This window comes from Nilaparvata lugens, chromosome 2 (assembly GCF_014356525.2).
Source record: "Nilaparvata lugens isolate BPH chromosome 2, ASM1435652v1, whole genome shotgun sequence".
NCBI lineage: Eukaryota > Metazoa > Arthropoda > Insecta > Hemiptera > Delphacidae > Nilaparvata > Nilaparvata lugens.
Genome location: NC_052505.1, coordinates 91,386,281 through 91,406,830, shown reverse-complemented (window position 1 = coordinate 91,406,830; position 20,550 = coordinate 91,386,281). Strand labels below are relative to the sequence as shown.

The 20,550-nt window shown below is 34.6% G+C and overlaps 1 protein-coding gene across 1 annotated transcript in view; it reads right to left on the bottom strand.

Moving 5' to 3' along the window:
• LOC111049176 (protein lin-10-like) overlaps nucleotides 1-20,550 on the bottom strand; it is a 106,263-nt gene that overhangs the window by 41,356 nt on the left and 44,357 nt on the right. The window contains 4 exon segments of the mRNA XM_039420256.1: nucleotides 14,048-14,260; nucleotides 16,418-16,600; nucleotides 18,328-18,492; nucleotides 20,063-20,149. Coding sequence (XP_039276190.1) covers nucleotides 14,048-14,260; nucleotides 16,418-16,600; nucleotides 18,328-18,492; nucleotides 20,063-20,149 — 648 coding nt within the window.

Below are 20,550 nucleotides of genomic sequence, written 5' to 3'. Positions count from 1 at the left end.
ATTTTATATATTGTATCCTGTGATTTCTACAAGATTAATATCTGATCCAAGTGTTATGAAAGACTGTTTGTTTTACATTACACGCCTGTTTTACACCGCCTTGTTGTATTGAACTTGATTTTTGTGTTTAAATACCTAATTAATTTGATCAACTAATTGTTGGTCTGGTCCTCCAATTATAATTAAAAGTGTATTCCCTTCAACCTGTGTTCACTCAGTCCAGCCTGGCTCTACCATTTAGAAGCTTGCTAATTACTAAGTAATTTGTTATTGCGCCGTAATTGATGAAGATGAAACCCTCATGAAATATGCGAGGGTTTTATGAACTCCAATATGTTTTTCTAACAATTACGTGGTACGGTACCAATTCGGATGAAATAGTGTCTCATTGGAGAATAAAAAGTATGATCAAACACTAATGTGAATGTAGGCTACATAAATATTGATAGTAACCAACAAGTCTTTTTCCTTGTTAGACCAACCTCTATCCATGTCAACCAAATCTAGGAAATTTGTATTTTCCATGAAACCCATAGATTTTTGCAAAAATGGTCAAAAATTTAAATCACTCAAACTGTCAGGAATGATAGTACCTACTTGACGAGAGGAACAATAATAATTATGTCATCGCATTGGCGAAATTCACTGCTATTCTTGAGTTATAAGCATTATTTGAAGATGAGTGATTTTTCTGATCTGAGAATGGAGGTAAGATTTTATGTTTCAGTGAATAACTCACCCTGTATTGTAGTGAAACGTCTCATATTATAGCACGGCACTTATCTTGAATGTTTAAAAGGAATGTGAATAATTGAAAACAATTGACAGTAACAATTGACAAGTTTTTCTCCTGTATCTTATTTCTTCAAAGTTCTTGGCACTTAAAAGGTGCTAACTCCTAACAATAGTATATCCTACACGTACAGTACCGGTATCCAACAAACGGAAATTAAAGGAAGCATTGCCAAACTAAACCTCTCGGTGTGGTATGTTTAATAATTTGATCAGCAGTTATTAGTTACCCATCTTTTTGGTTCTCTTCTCCTCTTAAGCTATATAAAGGAAGCAGTTGTAGGTTTAACTTTGTGGGATGAATGATTAATTCGTTCTACTTTTAGGTTTTTCGTTACCGTCTTACCGTATTCATTTATGGTAGTGATGATGAAAACAAAGTCATTCTTCTCAATGAGTAAATAAAGTCGATGATATAAATATATTTGGAGCTTTGAAAATTATCACATTCGAATTGAAAAGTACTTGTGAAAAATGCGCAATAATAAATGGAAAGATATCATAGGTTTCATAGGATATATTATATCCTAGAGCAATCTCTAGTAGACTGTATATCCACTAGAGATTGTATTCTGTCCTTGGACAAAATAAAATTTATTATTTAGTAACAAAGAGACACTAAAATCAACGTGAATAAGAATCAAAATCCAAGTGATACAAAATCATGATACAGTATAATTATGCCCGGTTGCAGAGTCGTTAGGTACATAAAATCAAACATAGCTATGTGAGACATAGTTTAAAATCACTCACATAAATGGTTGGTCGTTGCACAGTCGTTTGCGGAAGTCCATTTAGCTATATTATATCGAATTAGCATGGGCACATCTAATATCACACATAGGTCACACTGCAGCTCTATTCACTTTTTCCGTACATTTCCATACATGCTTCTATCCAACCAAAGTCTTGGCATCGGGGAAAGTTTCAATCGACATCACTGTGAACATACCTAAAAGACCTCACATAGAATTGATGAACCATATGGCGACTCTTGGCTTTTGGCGAGATTTCTCACCAAATTTATTTGGTGCCATAGCGATTTGGAGCTTATAAACAACTTGAAAAAACATAGGGAGAGAAAAATAATTTACTTTATATACAGATGGTTTTTCGTAAACATCTTTCAAAAATCTGGTGTGGCGCACTCACACAACTTTCCTTGCCGTTATGAAAATTGATCACCTGACAATAGTGTTCCCGCGCATCTCAGGTCTACTTTTCTAGGATTTGAGCCAGCTGGTGACAGGACAATACGCTGCAGACACACGAAGTCTGCTATCTCTTCATAGTGAATGATTTAATAGAATCAACAGTTGCCACAGTTTGCAATTGAATAATCTTTTTTTCTCGAATTTCGAGCTTATTTTAAATTTTAGGTGAAAATGCTACTGAACATTAATTGTAGAGATTTTTATGCCCAATCTTTTCCACTTAAATTTTTTGTTTAAATTGTATCTGAAGCCTGATAATTGAGAATCTGAAATCAGACTTTGATATAGATTGTGCATCTATTTGACATAGATGGTGCAGTGCTCCTAAAATTTTTACAGATATGAGACTTGTGGCAGTTGATAGAGCTTATCAATGACTTTTCTAGGTATGAATTTGATCAAAATCGTTGGAGCCGTTTTCGAGAAAATCACGAAAAACCCTGTTTTTGAAAGCATTTTCGTCATTTTAACCGCCGTCTTGAATTGCATTTGATCGAAATTGTTCGTGTCGGATCCTTATATTGTAAGGACCTTAAGTTTCAAATTTCAAGTCATTCCGTAAATTGGGAGATGAGATATCGTGTACACAGACTCACTCATACACACACACACACACACACACACACCACACACACACACACACACATACAGACCAATACCCAAAAATCACTTATTTGGACTCAGGGGACCTTGAAACGTATAGAAATTTAGAAATTGGGGTACTTTAATTTTATTCGGAAAGCAATACTTTCCTTACCTATGGTAATAGGGCAAGGAAAGTAAAAAAAGCTATCACAACTCTAAAATGCATGTGGTGGGAGTAGATATTGGATTCAACAGTACGACTTCGGGCCCATAACTTAAATGACCGTTTTTAGCGATTGGAGACATAAATAAGCTCTATTTGACGACTGTGCAACGAAATCATGTGTCTAATTGGGCGTTTTTAGTTTTATGGGAGCTATAGTTTACTTTGACATTTGTGCAACGAAAAGAAGAGTTATGACTTCATAAATAAGTTGAATGCCTGATTTTAACTTTATGTGACGACTCTGCAACCGGTCATCAGTAATGAAGAATTTAAAAAACATAGAACATGGATAGGTGAATGAAAATAAAAACAAACCGATCGATAGTATAGTTATAAATTATTGACAGTTCACAATTACAATTTCATTCATTTATAGATGCATGGACCCGAATTACCAAGATCTAGATTGTTACAACACCTTCTAGTAGAAAAGTCCACGTAGCTCCTCGATTTACCATACAATTTACAAATACTCGATATCGCTATCAAATTCTAACAGCTATAAATATTCTGCTATAATTACTTAAGCATAACAGCAATAAAAGTAAAAAAATAAATAACCGATATATAATACATAGAATACAATAATGATACAGATGAAATATAGATTTGATCAATCTCAACTAAAAATACACATAATTGGTTTGTAGAATATTACAAGAATGTTTGGTAAAACTTATTAAAAGGAAACACATATATAAATAATGAGCATAAAAATTGAAATTACAAAAAAATTTAAAATCATCAACTACACGACAAGACTGAAAATTTTGTTGCTTAATCTCTACGACTTCAGAATAATTTAAAACCTAAACTTATAAAGAGGACATTTTCATTCTTTCAATTTTCATCACTTACCCTGAAATTGAAGTGTATACAAGGTTTAAAACGTGTTATGAACTTTCTAGAAGTTATTTAGAGCTCACGTTTGATACAGTCTTGTGAAGCCTGGATAAATTCAAAGTGTTAGGACAGTTTCTATAAAGATTAAAAATCAAATCTGACTTTGAGAACACTCACATCTACAATGTTATGATTTGACAACTTTCAAATGATTAGCACACAAAATTTTCAAGTCTTGTCTGAGAGTATATCAGATTTGCAGATAGTTCAATGACTAGAAAAATTACCTAATACTAATATCAAGTCTCTTTTAACTGCACTTCTACGCAATCTGTTAGAGGCACTCTCATCCGACTGATGCTTCTTCTTATATTTCTTCAACTCTTCTTCTTATATTCTTCAACTGTTATTTTTCTATTGAACTCCAGCTAAGAGCGACTTGCTTTGTCAAAATGCTCACCAGAAACTTAGCTGTTCAGTATTCAGATCAAAGAATTATTAAAACTACAAGTTTTGCTAACTCGCTATAACTTGCACTGTACATGTCCAAACAATAAACAAGCATTCTCAAATCATTGCCTTCCATAATTTGTACAATAGTATCACTAACATTCATGATTCACTAGAGCGTTCGAGTTCGACTATCACTGACTAAGTAAAATAAAGCTAATTCTCATATATATTAAATCTTTTACATTGGATTGATAAATATTACAATATTCGTAACGCAAATTGGGATACTTATAATCCTACAAATAGCATACACTCTGATTACATTGACTGAAAAATATTCGAATGGAATCTGTTAACATCAATTCAAAGGCATAGGGATGGGAATTCCAGCCAAGAAAACTATCACCAACACTTTCCAGTTCAGTGATATCAAATTCGCCTCAATTTAATAGATCATTCAATATTGATTCAATTATGAACCAGTCTAATTGATGAATTATTCAATATTAGAGTCGCGATGATTCAATTATTTTCTGGTCCGATCCGTTTCAATTTAGTTTTGTTTTTAGTTGAAAACCAAATAATTATTAGTGAAGCATCATTTTAAATTCACTTATAACAACAAAATTTGATAATACAATCAAAAAAATATTTAGGTACACTATCAGGCTTTGGTTTAATGGAACCAAACTTTTGTTTTTATTTGGCAGCGACAGGAAAGAAATGGAATTTGACAATTATTATAAATGGCATATTCTACACTTATTTACATTAGTTGAGATATACACACAAAAACAATGATAAAAAATCAACTCCAATCAGTGGAATATCAATTCAAAGAACACAATTCAAATATTAAAGTGAAGCACTTTGTACATAAAACTGTACATTGATGAATTGAAATTGGTGAAAAAGTAATATTGTTGACACACAATGAACATGAGTGTTTTTTTAATCGAATTCACAATTATTCGCACCCCCATCTGCAAATAAAATATTACAGATTTTTTTTGTAGGTAACAAAAAGCATTCTACACAGAACTGGTCAGAGATTATAAATAATTCCATAATTCATCATTACATGATCGAAATCCACATAAGATTTTCAAGCTCTGAAAAAACCTTCTCACAAATAAGAAATGGAAAACTTTCAATAGGAAAGTAATTTCCTGAAAATAATTTCTCAGGATTGATATTATTAATCATGATGTAGTAATCTAGCAGCTTTCATCAAATTTCCAATGTTACTTTGATTTATGTGACTGAGAACGATGTAAAAATCACACTGATGGAATAGAATGACATTTTATTTGATGACTGGGCGAAGTTTGGACAGTGATGACCACTCTACCAACCATCGACTTTGTTGAATGAAATACAAGGATAGAAACACCAATGTTAATGAAATACTGCCATTATAACGTGCACCTCGCTAGGAATATTATAAACCTAATAAAAAAAATATAGGTTGAAATGTGAGGATCACATACGAATATGTAGAGACATAAAGCAGACCAGATAAAATTCAATAAACAATTATTTCCCTGAACGAGAAAGATGATGATTCTAGTCTTTGCCAGTTACAACAAACCGACACATGATAGTCATTTGGCTTTCCATAGATTAGATACATGATATGAAAGTGGGAAACAAAATATGGTTCCCAAGGTTTATCTTTATATAATACATGTATAATAGTATATATCACATATGCCAAGAACGGTTGACACATTTACAATAATCGATCCATAATCGATAGAGGAGCTGTGCTCGTCATGTTCTAGACTGTTCTGTGCACTAGTTCAATTTTTGGTAACATAATAAGTAGGGTGCCACACCTTCAGGGTATCAAGTCTTGGCTGTGTGCTTTTTCAGCATATTGTGCTTCATTTTTTCTGTCCAAACAATTCACAAAGTCGTTTCGACCATAAATGTAGACCGGTGTTTCTTGGCCAGTCAAAAGTCTGAACATAGATGTCGGCATTGTCTTCATCAATATCTGAAAATGGCATTACTTTTATTAGAGCAATCAAATATAGTTTGAGAGATTGATGCAAAAATATGACGGATATGTTAATCATGTCAAAAACAAAATTTTACAATTTAGATACACACTAAAATGCCTACAGATGGACATTACTGAGATATTGCAATTATTCAAATACTTATGAATTAATTATTATTATTAAACGAAAATCCAAATTAAATACTGTAATTAACCAGAAGACTTCTGCTACTGAAAATATTGACAACAGGGAAAACAGCTAGATGGAAATTCGATGAGCGCTACTATTCAAAAATTATTTGTCAGCCCGGGAATCGAACCCAGTAACTCCTAATTGCCGGTCAGGAATGCTTACCCTTACACCAAACTGACAATCTCTGGATAGCAGCGCTCATTTTTTACAAAGCCATAGCGGCCAACCAGTCTACATATGGAGATTACTGAGATATTGCAATTATTCAAATGATAATGAATTAATTATTATTATTAAACGAAAATCCAAATTAAATGCTGTAATTCACCCCGAAGACTTCTGTTACTGCAAATATCGACAATATTTTTTGAATAGTAGCGCTCATCGAATTTTCATCTAGCTGTTTACCCTGTTGTCAATATTTGCAGTAGTAGAAATCTTCGGGGTGAATTACAGCATTTAATTTTGATTTTCGTTTAATAATAATAATAACACTGAAATGTGCTCGAAAATATGGATTTAGAGGAGACAAAAAAAACAATTTTGAGAGGATTGCTGTAGGTTTCCTTTAATCCTGATTTGTGATGCTTGGGTGAGTTTTATACGAAAAAGTAACATTTTCTCTTCAAAATCAAATTCTCTGCAATCTTGCATAATTCAAAATACCGGTCAACAATAGGGCATCCTATTTCGATTCCTTTGAAGTTAAAAAATCTCAATGATCAAAGTTACTAACTTCTAAGGGCGAGTTTCACCAAATTCAAGTTAACGCTTCAATAGTAATCTCCACTCAACGAAACAACAAATTAAAAATAATAAACAACAAATAAAAATAATCGTAAAACCCGCTAATAAATAATTACACATAACCTCAACAAACTACTTTCAACATGAGAGTAAACAGAACGCCGCCATTTTTTCTTAACGACAGATTACAGATGTTAATTGACCAAATCTGGCCGGTTAACTCTGTAACTGCTCATAAGCTCTAACGGCCTGTGGTGGAATACGATTTTGTCAGTTAAGGACTAATTGGTGTTTAAGCATCCTCTAACGACACGTTTAGTTCCTGGTGAAACCCTGCCCAAGTTGCCCAAGTTGTTCCATTTGATTTCTCAGCTGATTTTACATAAGAATTAATAATTATTAATCAAGTACCCTTATGAGGCCCCCACAAAATTAATACATTTGAAAATTTGAGAAGAAATGTTAAATCTTCCGTTATCATTATCTCGGTAACAAAGAATTTTGGGACCCATGTTCACTATAACATTTTTTTCTATTCTGATGTAAGGGATCACCTCAAGAATTTGAACTCAACAAATTAACTTTTTAAACCTACACTCGATATTATTATTATTATGTACTTTTTCAACAACAAAAGAACAAATTATTTGAATCTTATTGGACATTTCTTCCTCTTTCCAATCATATCCTTAGAATTAGATTTTGACTGATAGTTTTCCAGTTATTGACGTTTTAATGACGGTAAGTTATTAAAAAAAAGAAAAATACATCAAATTGAGAAAATAGTGAATGAGAGTTTGAACTAACCTCTCCAACAGACGTTGCCAGGAGATTGACAATTTTTTCATGTGGTACTGCGACTACACTCTGATTATTTATTTCAATTATCCTGTGACCCACCCTCACCCCACCACGCTCAGCTATTCCACCCCGCAGTAGACTGCAAATCTGAAACAAATATTTATAATTATTCATTCTGCATGAGGAAAGTTGTGCTTCCACTGAACATCTCAAACTTATTCCCCTACCATCTGTGATCATTTATCTTACACTATCAGGTAACCCGTGCTCCGCAGGGGTCTATTTTAAAACTTGACAAACTGAAAACTTGACCGAGTGGAATCTTGAAGAGTTAGAAATCGGTCTAGAACCATCCTCGGTTAATTAACAAACTATATGCAAAATTTCAAGTTAATCAGTCCAGTAGTTTAGACGTGATTATGCGTCAAACATAATTTTCCTATCCCGTACGTGTTTGAGCCTTAGACCAGTTATAGAATAGACAAGGCCCATTGTATATTCATACTGAAAGTCGATGAAGCCAACATCTACTGCCAAATCCACCCATCTTGACGTCACAACAGTGATGTCACGCATCGTATAGAATTATAGAAAACTTTTTGAGTTTGTTGTGTAAGTGTAACTTTGTGTGTTAACTACATTGTTTAAACAATGCATTGTTGTTAAACATAGATGTTTTCCATAGCAGATTGTTATTTATTCATGTAATTATTATTTATGAAAATGGTAATCTCCTGCGCAGCATATAATTGCACTGAATTTTTTAGGAAAAAAGTGGAATATCTTTTTATACGTAAAAATCTTTTTTATAAAAATATCTTTTTATACGTTGAAATTTATACACATAAATATTGTAAGTTGTAACTGTAATATTATCCTTGGTTAAGATTACGTCCTAAAGACTCCAGTCATGGAGTATAAGACAAGTCATGTTATTACATAATAATTCTAACACTAAGTAGTTCAACCTAGTTTAGGTTGAAAGGAATTCTTGTACACTATAAAAAGCTCTATCAACTAAATATTTTTCATTTGTTTTTTGAAAATCTTCAAATCATCATTACTTTTCAAGATTTGAGGTAGCTTGTTATAAAATTTCCTACCAATATAATCTGGTTTTTGTTCAAATAACCTACTATTGTGACCCATTATATGATAATCTGCTCTGTTCGCGTATTATACTCATGAACATCTGAATTCTGGATCACACCACTCGTTTTCACATGCATTACAACTTCATATACATACAAAGATGGCACAGTTAATAGACCAAGCTTTTTAAATAAAGGCCTACAAGAGTCTAACCTATTCACTTTCTCTATACATCTGAGTGCCTTCTTTTGAATCTTAAACACTCTGTCCATATTTTGTTGAGATGAATTACCCCATACTAAAATAGCATACCTAATATGAGATAGTATAAGTCCATGGTAAGCATTAACAGTAGTTTTTTATCATTCAGCCTAGCAAGCTGCCGCAGGACAAATACCCCAGATGATATCTTATTACATATCCTCTCAATGTAAGGATGCCATGTTAATTTCCTGTCCAATAAATTCCCAAGAATGCTACTTTCTCTTCTTGGTCTAATTCATTTTCCTCTACAAACACATTTATTTCTCTATCCTCTACTGAATTATATTTACTTTTGAATTGTAGGAATTGACATTTCTTACTATTTATTGTTAATTGCCTTTGCTTCAAGAATTGGACAATTGACTGTACTCCAGTAAAAGCATTTATTTCTAGACTATCTAATAAATAATTGTTAAAGATAAGCGATGTGTCATCAGCAAACAACAGAGCTCTGTGATCTTTAACTCTTTTGGTAATTGGTTCACATACAACAGAAACAGTAAGGGACCCAGAATTGAGCCTTGAGGTACTCCAGCCTGGACCTCCAGTTTTTGAGATTTAATTTTTACTATTTCATTCCATCCACCTTGGTAAGCTCAACACACTGGTTTCTACCTATGAGATATGATTCAAACCATTTTAGTTCTATACCATTCACACCTACAGTTTTAGTATTTCCAATAATATTCTATGGTTCACACAATCAAAAGCTTGGATAAATCAAGAAATATTGCGGCTGCCTTCTCACCTGAATCTATTATATCTATTAGTCTTTCAACAAGGGATACTATTGCAGTCTTAGTAGATTTCCCTTTCTGGAACCCATGCTGTTCATCACATATGAAATTAATTTCTTCCAGGTGCATCAATAGCCTATTTAAAACTACTCTTTCAAAAATTTTACTTATTACATTTAGAATACTAATGGGTCTATAATTTCAATCTTTCAGAATCACCGCTCTTGAAAATTGGCAAAATTTTCCTGTTTCAGATCATCAGGGAAAATACCCTGCTCTAGTGAAGATTATTAAGAGATGCAATAAAGGGTCCCAGTAATTCATTTCACATTCTTTAAAAATATGATTATAATCTTCAAGGTAGATTTATTGAGTCTGAAATTAATTCACAGAGATCATGTTGGAGCAGATATTACTTATAAAGATTTCGTTAAACTTTGTCATACAGTTTGGAATCGTAAACCTCATAATTTTCTAACTATTATGACCGAGTGTGGAATTAATAGGGGAAGTACCGAGATTCGCTCGATACGTTTCTTACCGTTCAGTAGAGAAATTCTTTGTGCAGTCATGTTGTCATACGGCAGGAAGCTGAATAGAAAGGAGGTTGGTTTAATCGAAAAGATTAAGAAATTGAGAAAAGTAATTAGAGAGAAGCATAAAAGCTTAGTCAATTTTGAAAAGCGATCGGAGGAATATAATAGGAAAACGCTCTCTCCGTTAATAGAGCCCATAATTGAACTGGGAAAAAACAAATTCTCACACTCTGATGTAAAACCAAAAAAGGAACAGGTAAAAGAGGAGAGTATGGAAATTGATGATAATGAGGAGGGAGATGAACAGAGTTATGAGAGTTCAGCAGACAATTTTTAAGCTCGACTAAATTTGAAAACAGTTTACTTGGTTCTAGCAGAAACGACAATGTGCTGTCACAATATCTAAAAACGTTTCATGCGGAAAAACAGAATAATTCAATCAGTTATGGAATTTCATATAATTCTAAAGATGACGTGTATTATATTGGTAATCAGCGAGTAATATTTGTTGATGGTTATATAGATATTGATAGTGAAAGATTTCGATTAACACGCGGTCTACTCGAGTTGTTATTCAGTGCTAGACCAAACTCAAATCTTTATAATGAGAGAGATCTGGATAAGTATAAAAAAATCTTAACAGTTACAGGTATACATTTAGATCGAAGAGGTTATGTTAAACGAAATCAGGGAATTAAATCACAATTGATTCAAAAGTTATTTCCCAGTAAAAAAATTAGTAAAAAGAAGGGTTGGGGTTTATTGAAATTTGCAAAAAATAATTCTCATGATAGAATTTATCAATACTTTGATAATTTTGACGAATTAGTGCAAAGATTAAATTTACTCTATTCCTCAAAAGCTAGTGGGAACACTGGGCATGATGTGGAAATAGCAAGTATAATTGAAGAGCTGAAAGAAGCAAAATTAATTGTTTAGTGTCACGATGACTCTGCATCGATTCGGACGAATTGATACACCTAGCGGAGCTAGTCTTACGTGTGATATTGACTCGATAACACAGAAGATAATCGAATCGATAAATCAGCAAGGAATCAGCGAAGCTGTGAAATTTTATTTAGATTCGCAAATAACCAAACTCGTTTCGGAAAATACAAAGAATATTGGAGTGAGCATAATTGAAAGAGAACATATTCTAAGCACCTTACAAAATTTCAGTAGTAATATCGATAAAGCTATTGGAGAGAGAACTCAAACTCTAGAGAGTGCTTTAGGGGAAGTGAAAACTTTAACAGACAGCTTTTCATCTCAGTTGCTCAGTATTAACAACGATAAAGTTGATAAGGCTTATTTAGATGAAAAATTAAAAGCCGTATCAGATAAAATAAGGAATTTGGAGGTGTTGGACAGAAACTATCTCAATACTAAATTGAAACAACTTAGTACAGAAATTTTTACTAAAGTAAATGAAACTCACCCATCGGGAATTGATAAGCAATATTTAGAATCTACTTTGCAGAAATTGATTAGTTCTTCAATAACAAAGGAAGAGTTTGAAAAACGATTATCTGAAATGGCGGGTGCAATAAAAGCTAATATTATGGAGGGTATTGAGCAGTTTATTACAAAAGATGCTATTGCTATTTGATTAAACAAATTGCAGAAAAGTATGCAACTAAAAATGATATTGAAGATTTTATTAAGAAAAACGAGATGGAGACGCTGTGAAAAGTGTTCGTGATGAAATAGCTGAGGCAATTAAAAATTCGGAAGAGGGTGCTGTCATGAGACTGCAATGTTCGGCGCCCTTCATTGAGTACCTAAGTCTATTTATCCACAAAATGGCGTATGATATAGTATCAAATATGCCGAAGTTTCTTTCCACATGAATTGGATCGAAGCGAAAGATCATGGGCTTAACGAACATCAGGTAGTACAAATTATTACAGAAAAAATGGATTTGGTCAAGTATAAAGACTTTATATTGGCGCCGAAAACATAAAATCTTGAGTTGAGTGTGAGAGAGTGAATGTTTCAGTCTAGACATTTTTGAGTATTTCGATAAATCTTTTAAAGGTAAAGTGAGACAACACCTATAGTTTCAGTCTAGACATTTTTGAGTATTTCGATAAATCTTTTAAAGGTAAAGTGAGACAACACCTATAGTTTCAGTGTAGACCACCCTGATTGACATTTTTGAGCATATCAATAAATCTTTAAAAAAAGGTTGTACAAGTGAACTTTAACACCTATAGTTTCAAATTACAGTCTGCACCACCCTGATTGACATTTTTGAGCATGTCAATAAATCTTTAAAAAAAGCTTGTACAAGTCAACTTCAACAGCTATAGTTTTCACCCTAGTCATTTTTGACTATGTCGATAAATCTTGAAGAAGGTTGAGCAAAGTAACTTTAACAAGTAACACTTCTCACATAAATCGATTTTTTTCATACAACGGTTTTCGTTGTAGGAGTTATTAAACGACCTCACAGGGTGCGGACCAGATGAGAGACGCGTGCGGTCAAATGCACCTGTCACTTTACTCTAAAGAGCTAATATCTTCCCATACTAGATTCCTTCCTTTTGTAATGCTGGTGAGAATCGTTTCACACTATACCCACGATCAAATGGAACTTGATTCTTCCCCCCTTTACTCGCTTTCGTAAAGGGTGTGGGAAAGAGATAAGAATCAATTGAGCCTGTCATCATAGTAGAGCGAAATGAATGTAGTTCAATTTGTTAGTATACCATTAGATGTGGAAAGAATTGATTCTTATCTCCTTTCAGAAAGGGTGCGGGAAAGAGATGACATGAGTAAAAGAAGGAGATCTCTATCTCTATCCTCATCATAGTAGAGCGAAATGGATTCACTTCAATTTGTCACTATAGCATTAGATGTAGAAATATGAATTCACTTTAATTTGTCACCAAAGGAATTTTTCCCTCTCAAGAGATTTTTTCCCCCACATCTTTAGAATTCACCTCAATCTGTCACCATAGCATTAGATGTAGAAATATGAATTCACTTCAATTTGACAGTAGACAGAGAGGGAATTTTTCCTCCTAAAAGGAAATTTTTTTTCCCTCACCTGGAGAGAGAGAGAGAGAGATATCTCTCTCTCTCTCTCTCTCTCTCTCTCTATCCCCCTCACCTCCACTGGACAGGGGGAAGGGGAAATCTATTTTTAGAAAGAGAGAGAAAGATATATCTCCCTCTCACTCACTCCCCCTCACCTCCACTGGACAGGGGGAAGGGGATTTAGAAAGAGAGAGAAAGATATATCTCCCTCTCTCTCACTCCCCCTCACCTCCACTGGACAGGGGGAGGGGGAAATCTATTTTTAGAACACCCCCCGCCCTACAGGCGGGGGGAAGGGGAGGAGGGATGGACGAGGGGGAGAGGGGGGAGGGGGATCTCGAGCAAAAAAGCTTCCTTATCCCCACAAATATACTCTACTGATCATCAATCGATCTGCTCGAGTGAAGTTCGATTGCGGAGTAGAGCGAAAGTCTGTACGCACCTTAGATCGTGCTTTAAAGGCCCTTATTACAAAACTGTAGTATAAACTACTATGGTTGAATAGAGGGTGACCCACCTTGATGTAGTTCTGGCAGGTGGATAGGGGGAGTCCGACGAGGGAGACGCCGTTGATGGCGATGATCTGGTCACCGATGTTGAGCTGACCGCAGCGCGCCGCTGCACCCGCCGGCGCCAGGTTGGCGATCACCACAGTCGGCAGCATCGACCCCCACCCCGACTCCACTATCACCACACCCAGGATCTCACCCTTTGTCTTCGGCACAACCACCTAAACAAACATTAATCATTAATTGAAGAATCATCACAATGAAGAAACTCTTCGGTCGGCACTACAAACTAAACAAACATCAATAATAAATACATGACAACATTAATCATGAATTGAATTAAAATGAAAGATCTCAATGAGAGAGCTCCTCAGTCGGCACTACAACCAAGCCAAACATTCTTTAATCATTCATACAATAAGTACATCATCGAAATGATAGGGAGGTTAACCCACGGTATAAGGTGCGTACAGACTTTCGCTCTGCTCTGCAGTCGAACGTCACTCGAGCAGATCGATTGATGATCGACCGGGGAGCAAGAGTGGAACGCTTGAAGAGCTGACATCTCCCGTAACGTGCATGATCGGAGCGAGGGCGGAGCCTGTTGAAGGCGCGTATATCTGCACACACCTATATACAGAGTGTCTGATAAGTTACTCCCTATACAGCTATAATATTTCTTTATTTATGAACCAATTTTGTTAGTACTACATTGTTAGATAGAGCACTCCTTGAGGTTGTGTTCAACACCAATTTTCATTTGTTTCAGTTTAGAAATGCCCCCTCTCTTGACTGTGGAAGAACGAGCCAAAATAGCAGCTCGTTATGAGGTCTGGATGCGAGTACAATGGTGGTGGAGGGCTGAACGAGGGATGCAACACTGGATGCAAAACAGCAATTCTAAATTACTAACAACAGGGAGTGTTGCAGATGCAAGACGATCAGGAAGACCATCAACATCAAGGACAGCAGAGAATGTTCGTGAAATGTTTATGAGGAGCCCTAAAAAAATCACTGCACCAAGGATCTCGTGAAAGCAGTCTTTCACGTTATCCTGTTGCAACGATTCTTAAGAAAGATTTGTTTTAAACCATGGAAGCCATCCTTGATGCAATGATTTCTTAGGGCTCCTCATGAGCATTTCACGAACTCTGTCAACATTCTCTGCTGCCCTTGACGTTGATGGTCTTCCTGATCGTCTTCTATCTGCGACACTCCCTGCTGTTAGTAATTTGGAATGGCTGTTTTTGCATCCAGTGTTGCATGGATTCCTCGTTCAGCCCTCCACCACTTTGTACTCGCACCACTGATCCCCAGACCTCATAACGAGCTTCTATTTTGGCTCGTTCTTCCACAGTCAAGAGAGGGGGCATTTCTAAACTGAAACAAATGAAAATTGGTGTTGAACACAACCTCAAGGAGTGCTCTATCTAACAATGTAGTACTAACAAAATTGGTTCATAAATAAAGAAATTATAGCTGTATAAAAATAGGGAGTGACTTATCAGACACTCTGTAGAAGAAGATATAAATATGGTATATAGAAGTTACTATCATCTAAAGACCGTGGTTCAACACATTTTCATTTTTCAACAACATTTTCTAAAAAGCCTGGGTCCTCGTCACACTCCATTCACGAGGTTGAACAGCTGTTTGAATTGAGATATGCTTAATATCAGTTTAATATAACCTTTTTCACTCCTCTTCACCCTCCATTACTTACAAAAATAAACTTTATATACCCTTAACCAGCCTTTTACATAGGAAACCATAGTTGGCTAGGTATTTTTTGCTCCTTTCTTTCATTTCAGCACATCCCACCATGAAGCCCATTTCTTATATTTTTATTAGAAGTTTGTCTTTTGATTGTATTTTTTTATATTGCGTGTTTGTGTCCAATAAAGTTGAATGAAAAAGACTAATTACCACAATATCAACTTCTCAACTACACAAAAAGTCCAATAAAGTTGTTGATTGAATCAGGATTGTTCAATAAATTTCAACTAACAAGATTGTATGAAAAATCCTGTTTGGGTAAGCTTCGGAGAAAACTCAAGTTATTCGTAAATCGTACAAGCAGTTCAACTAAAAGCTTCAAATAGTAATTTGAAAAGCCTTTTTCATCCAAGTGAACAAGGTTTTAAATCAATCAACAAAATTGGCGACGAGGATTAAAAGGAAGCTTTCTTCAGTTCTACGATATGGCAGGTAACCTCTCGTTTCGTGTGTTCCAGCCAAAACTACAGTTCATCCTATTTCAATATTCTTTACTTTTGTTATGTGCAATAAGTTTGAGTTTGAGTTAATAAACACACATAAACTTCATGGTGTTTTCTTCATTTCACAAACATAACAAAAATAATTTTAAGTTCACTCACTTCTTTCTGCATTTCCTTTTTCGCAAACATTTGAAGTTCATCTCCGAAAATTTCTTGCGAGTTAAGAACTTCTTGGTAGTCCATCTCCTTGACAAAACTGTGGTCCTCTATTCCATTGGCCTTGAGAAATTCCATATAAGCCACCTGGAATGCTTGTCCTATCGACTGGGCTATGAATTGAGCCTGAAAATGACATGGAATGCATTACAAGATGAATAATTATTCAAATCATTGGTTAGATTGATTTCAAATTAACATCCAAATCTAGTTGTAATAGGATAATAATTAGTATAGTGATGTAGCAGGTTTTTATTAGATCTTCGATGTAAACTTAGCCTTTGAAAGTTTCAAGTCAAACAACAGCTTCAAAGTTTTGTTGTTGGAATTCGAATATTGAAACTGATATTTCATATTTATTAATTTGATTTTAAGCTAGCTTGTGGGGATAGAAGTTGATTGCACATGCGACTTACATTACTCTCCATTACAGTATTTTTGACTTAATTACATCTGCGATGTAAATTTCAAAGATGAAAGTGAAATAACAGCTTCAAAGTATTTTTGTTGAGATTCGGATAATGGAACTGATAGTTTTCAACTGATCTCAATCTAGCTTGTGTTAAACCAAGTCTTTTGAATAGTAAACTCCATAACTCCCAACTCTCAAACTGTTAGCTCTTTCCTGCCCACACAAACTTTGACCCATGTATGGTATGATCAATTTCATTAATTTGTTGTAAATGTGAATAAATGGATAAATAAATAAACACTATTCGTATGGCTTGCCGTAAACAAATGAAATTACTACAACATTCATTTATTTCAAAGTTGGGAGTCAGTATGCGTTTCACCAAAGATTTCCCGTGGAGTGGAACAACACAAGATGAGTCTGATCAGAATTTTTCCAAGTGTACCTCAATTTCTAGCGTGTTTTCTAATTTGAAAGAGGTACCTCGTCTTCGCTCTCATCATCATCAAGAATTATTTTGTAAAATTACGTGGAAATTTTTCTATTATTAGTGGTTTGAGTGTAAATATATTTGTTTTCTATCCAGTTTCTCAACCGTAAAAATTGAAAATTCTTAATACAATCAAATCAAATTCTTTATTTGCCATAGTAAAATGATTTTTCCAAACAAAAACACCATTAAAATACTTAATTTACATATAAACAAGAAATAAATAATATATTCTTCTCAAATTTAGTTTATAGGCGTTGCCAGCAAAACCAGAGGTTTGTGTGCAGCAACGAGTATCAATATTAGAGATCTTGACTTACAAAAATTAATAAAACATTTAATCGATAATTCAATATTTAAAAAAATAATAATAAACAAAAGGAGTGCTTTATTACACAGATGGCAATAGGAAAAAACACCTAAATTAGAACTAAAAATCTATATGGAAGTGACAAAAGATAAGTAGATCAATTATGAAAGAGATGAGATACATCCATTCAACTATATTTCTAATGGATGACTTATTGATATGTTTTACTAGAAAGTGTTGAGGTACCAAGTTAATAAGTTTATTGCTGATGTAAGTGAATTGTCTTCGGCAAACAGTTAAGTCAGTTCTATTTATAATATAGTTCGGTTGCGCTCGGAAGTTGTATGACATCATGTATGGTTTAAATAATTTTTACATTTATTCAGGTATAGTAGTTTCTGTTGTTTTTGAATGAAAAAGGACATTTCAGAAATAATGTGGAATCATAACCTCATTTCGTACTTTTTAAATATTTTTATTTAAATTTGGGAGAGAAATAATACAAGGAGTATCCTTAGTTTTTCTCTCACATTCAGTGCTATTTGTGAAAATAAAAATAATAAAAATAAAATTTAAACCAGCTTATTACAAGCTCATTTTCATTTGTGTTTAGTGATAATAATTATTGAGTGTGTCAGTACCTCTTCGCTCTCGAATACGTGGCAGATCATCTTGGGCGTGCGGTTGACCTTGGGCGGGTCGTCGACGTCATGTGGCACAAAGCGACGCCGCGCCATCAGCACCACCAGCTCGCCGATGTCCGCTATGTACGAGATGGTGCGCAGTGCGTGGTCCATCATTATCTCCTAAACACAACACATAAAACATACAGCTATCTAACTTCTATTTGACATCATTATCTCCTGCACAACAGATCAAACATACAGCAACTTTCTATTTGACAACATTATCTCCTAAACAACACCAATTCAAAATCTTCATTTCAATGCCGCATCCACATGTTGGCCCAATGACGACGAGCGCCAGAGTGTGGATGGGTAGTTTGCCAGCGCTCGCCTTCATTGGTCACCGTTTGCCATCGCTCGGGTTTGTCGAGCGAAGGCGAGTGGCCAGCCGAGCATCCACAAATGGTCACATTGCAGTGTGGATGGCAAGACCAACTTGGCCGAGCTTATCAGCTTGGCCAGCGATTTGGCAAGCCACTGGGCCAGCGACTGGGCATTAGCAAAGCAATTATCCTTTTAATGTCGTTCAGCGAGTTTTCCCAAGGATGAGACCTAGTGCAATCGAATCTATATATCATAAACCTACTATGTTCCAAATTTCGTGAAAATCGTTAGAGCCGTTTTCGAGATTCTTTAAACATAAATAACCAGATATAAAAATAGCCAGATATAAAAATAACCAGATATATAAATACAGAAATTGCTCGCTTAATATAATAGGATGTCTAGAGAAGCCTAGCAATGGTTTACAAAACATCCCACGGCGTGGGTTGCTTTTCGTGGATTAGCGTGGGTCTACTTTGCGGCGGGCCTTAGTGTGGACTAGGCATCAACCATGCAACATTTTGAAAGAGAGAAACTACTTTTTACTGTGTCTGTGGTTCTTTTCTTCATCTCCCTATCATTTCTATGATTTGTATATTGATAAAATAATTATATAAAATTATATTTTAAAAAAATACTTGGGCAATTGATGTGACCAAGGCAAATGAAGACTCAATCGATCAGAATAATGATAAGGAGTGTTCTTTTGGTAATGAACAAACAGAGAACAGAATCAAAGATCTCCGGACATTTGAGACGCCGAAATATACAATTGAAAGATTATTACTATTCAATATTAATGATTGATTGATTGATGTTTGAAGAGTGGGAGAGATCAGTATGATGAAATGTATATTTCAAGTATAGTATTATAGGGGAAACGGGAACAAGGCCAATGAAATAAATAGTATATTTCATAACCAATCATTCTATGATTATAAGTTTATGTCATTGAAAATAAATAAATAATATTATTGTGGTGTATAGTATCTAAAACACTTTAGAAAGCTAAGATCTTCGAAGCTCATCAATTTAGTTAATTAATACTACTTATTTCTAATGTGAGTATTTTCATGTTTAGCTGTCAGTAAAAGCATTAGGGATGAAAGTACAATATTTTATCTCATACTACTTAGATATTTTCATATGCACAAACATTTACGTTGCTCATGATTAATATTAATATTATTTATTTATTATTCATTCATCTACAAATACAATTCAGGTAAAAACAACAGGCATTCGCCCAAAACTGCTTCAAACCTTAATTTGGAATACACAGTCTAGAGGTTATGTAAAAATATTAGCTTAAATCACACATTAAACCTAATAACCATTTAACCTTATTAAACCTAATAATACCCACCTTGAGATCGGTATTCAGGACCATAATTTTTTCTGTTGATATGAAGAGGTCCACTTCTGTACTGGGTTGTGTCTCGCCTTCGGGAGCCTAAAAAAAATACAATAGTCATTAATTGATGAATTAGCGCGAAATATTTGGTAAATAATGACAAAAACTTCAGAATCGGAACAAAAATCACCTTTCAACAGGTGAAGATTGTTTTGCATGATTGCGTGCTTTGAATTTATACAAACACAGTTTGTGTGGCACTGAATTTTATCACTTTTGATTCGATCAATGAGGAAAGTCGAAGTTTATTCTTTATTGAAACTGAAATGTTTTCAAACATAACATGATGTATATTCATACATAGAAGGACAATTTCTATCTAAATTTGGGGAAGGAACAGTTTTGGGCTTTACGGGTATCCGTCCACTGGAACCGTATTCAACCGATCCGTTCGGCTGTTGGATCGTAACTCGTTCGTAACTCGGCCGAATACGGTCGTC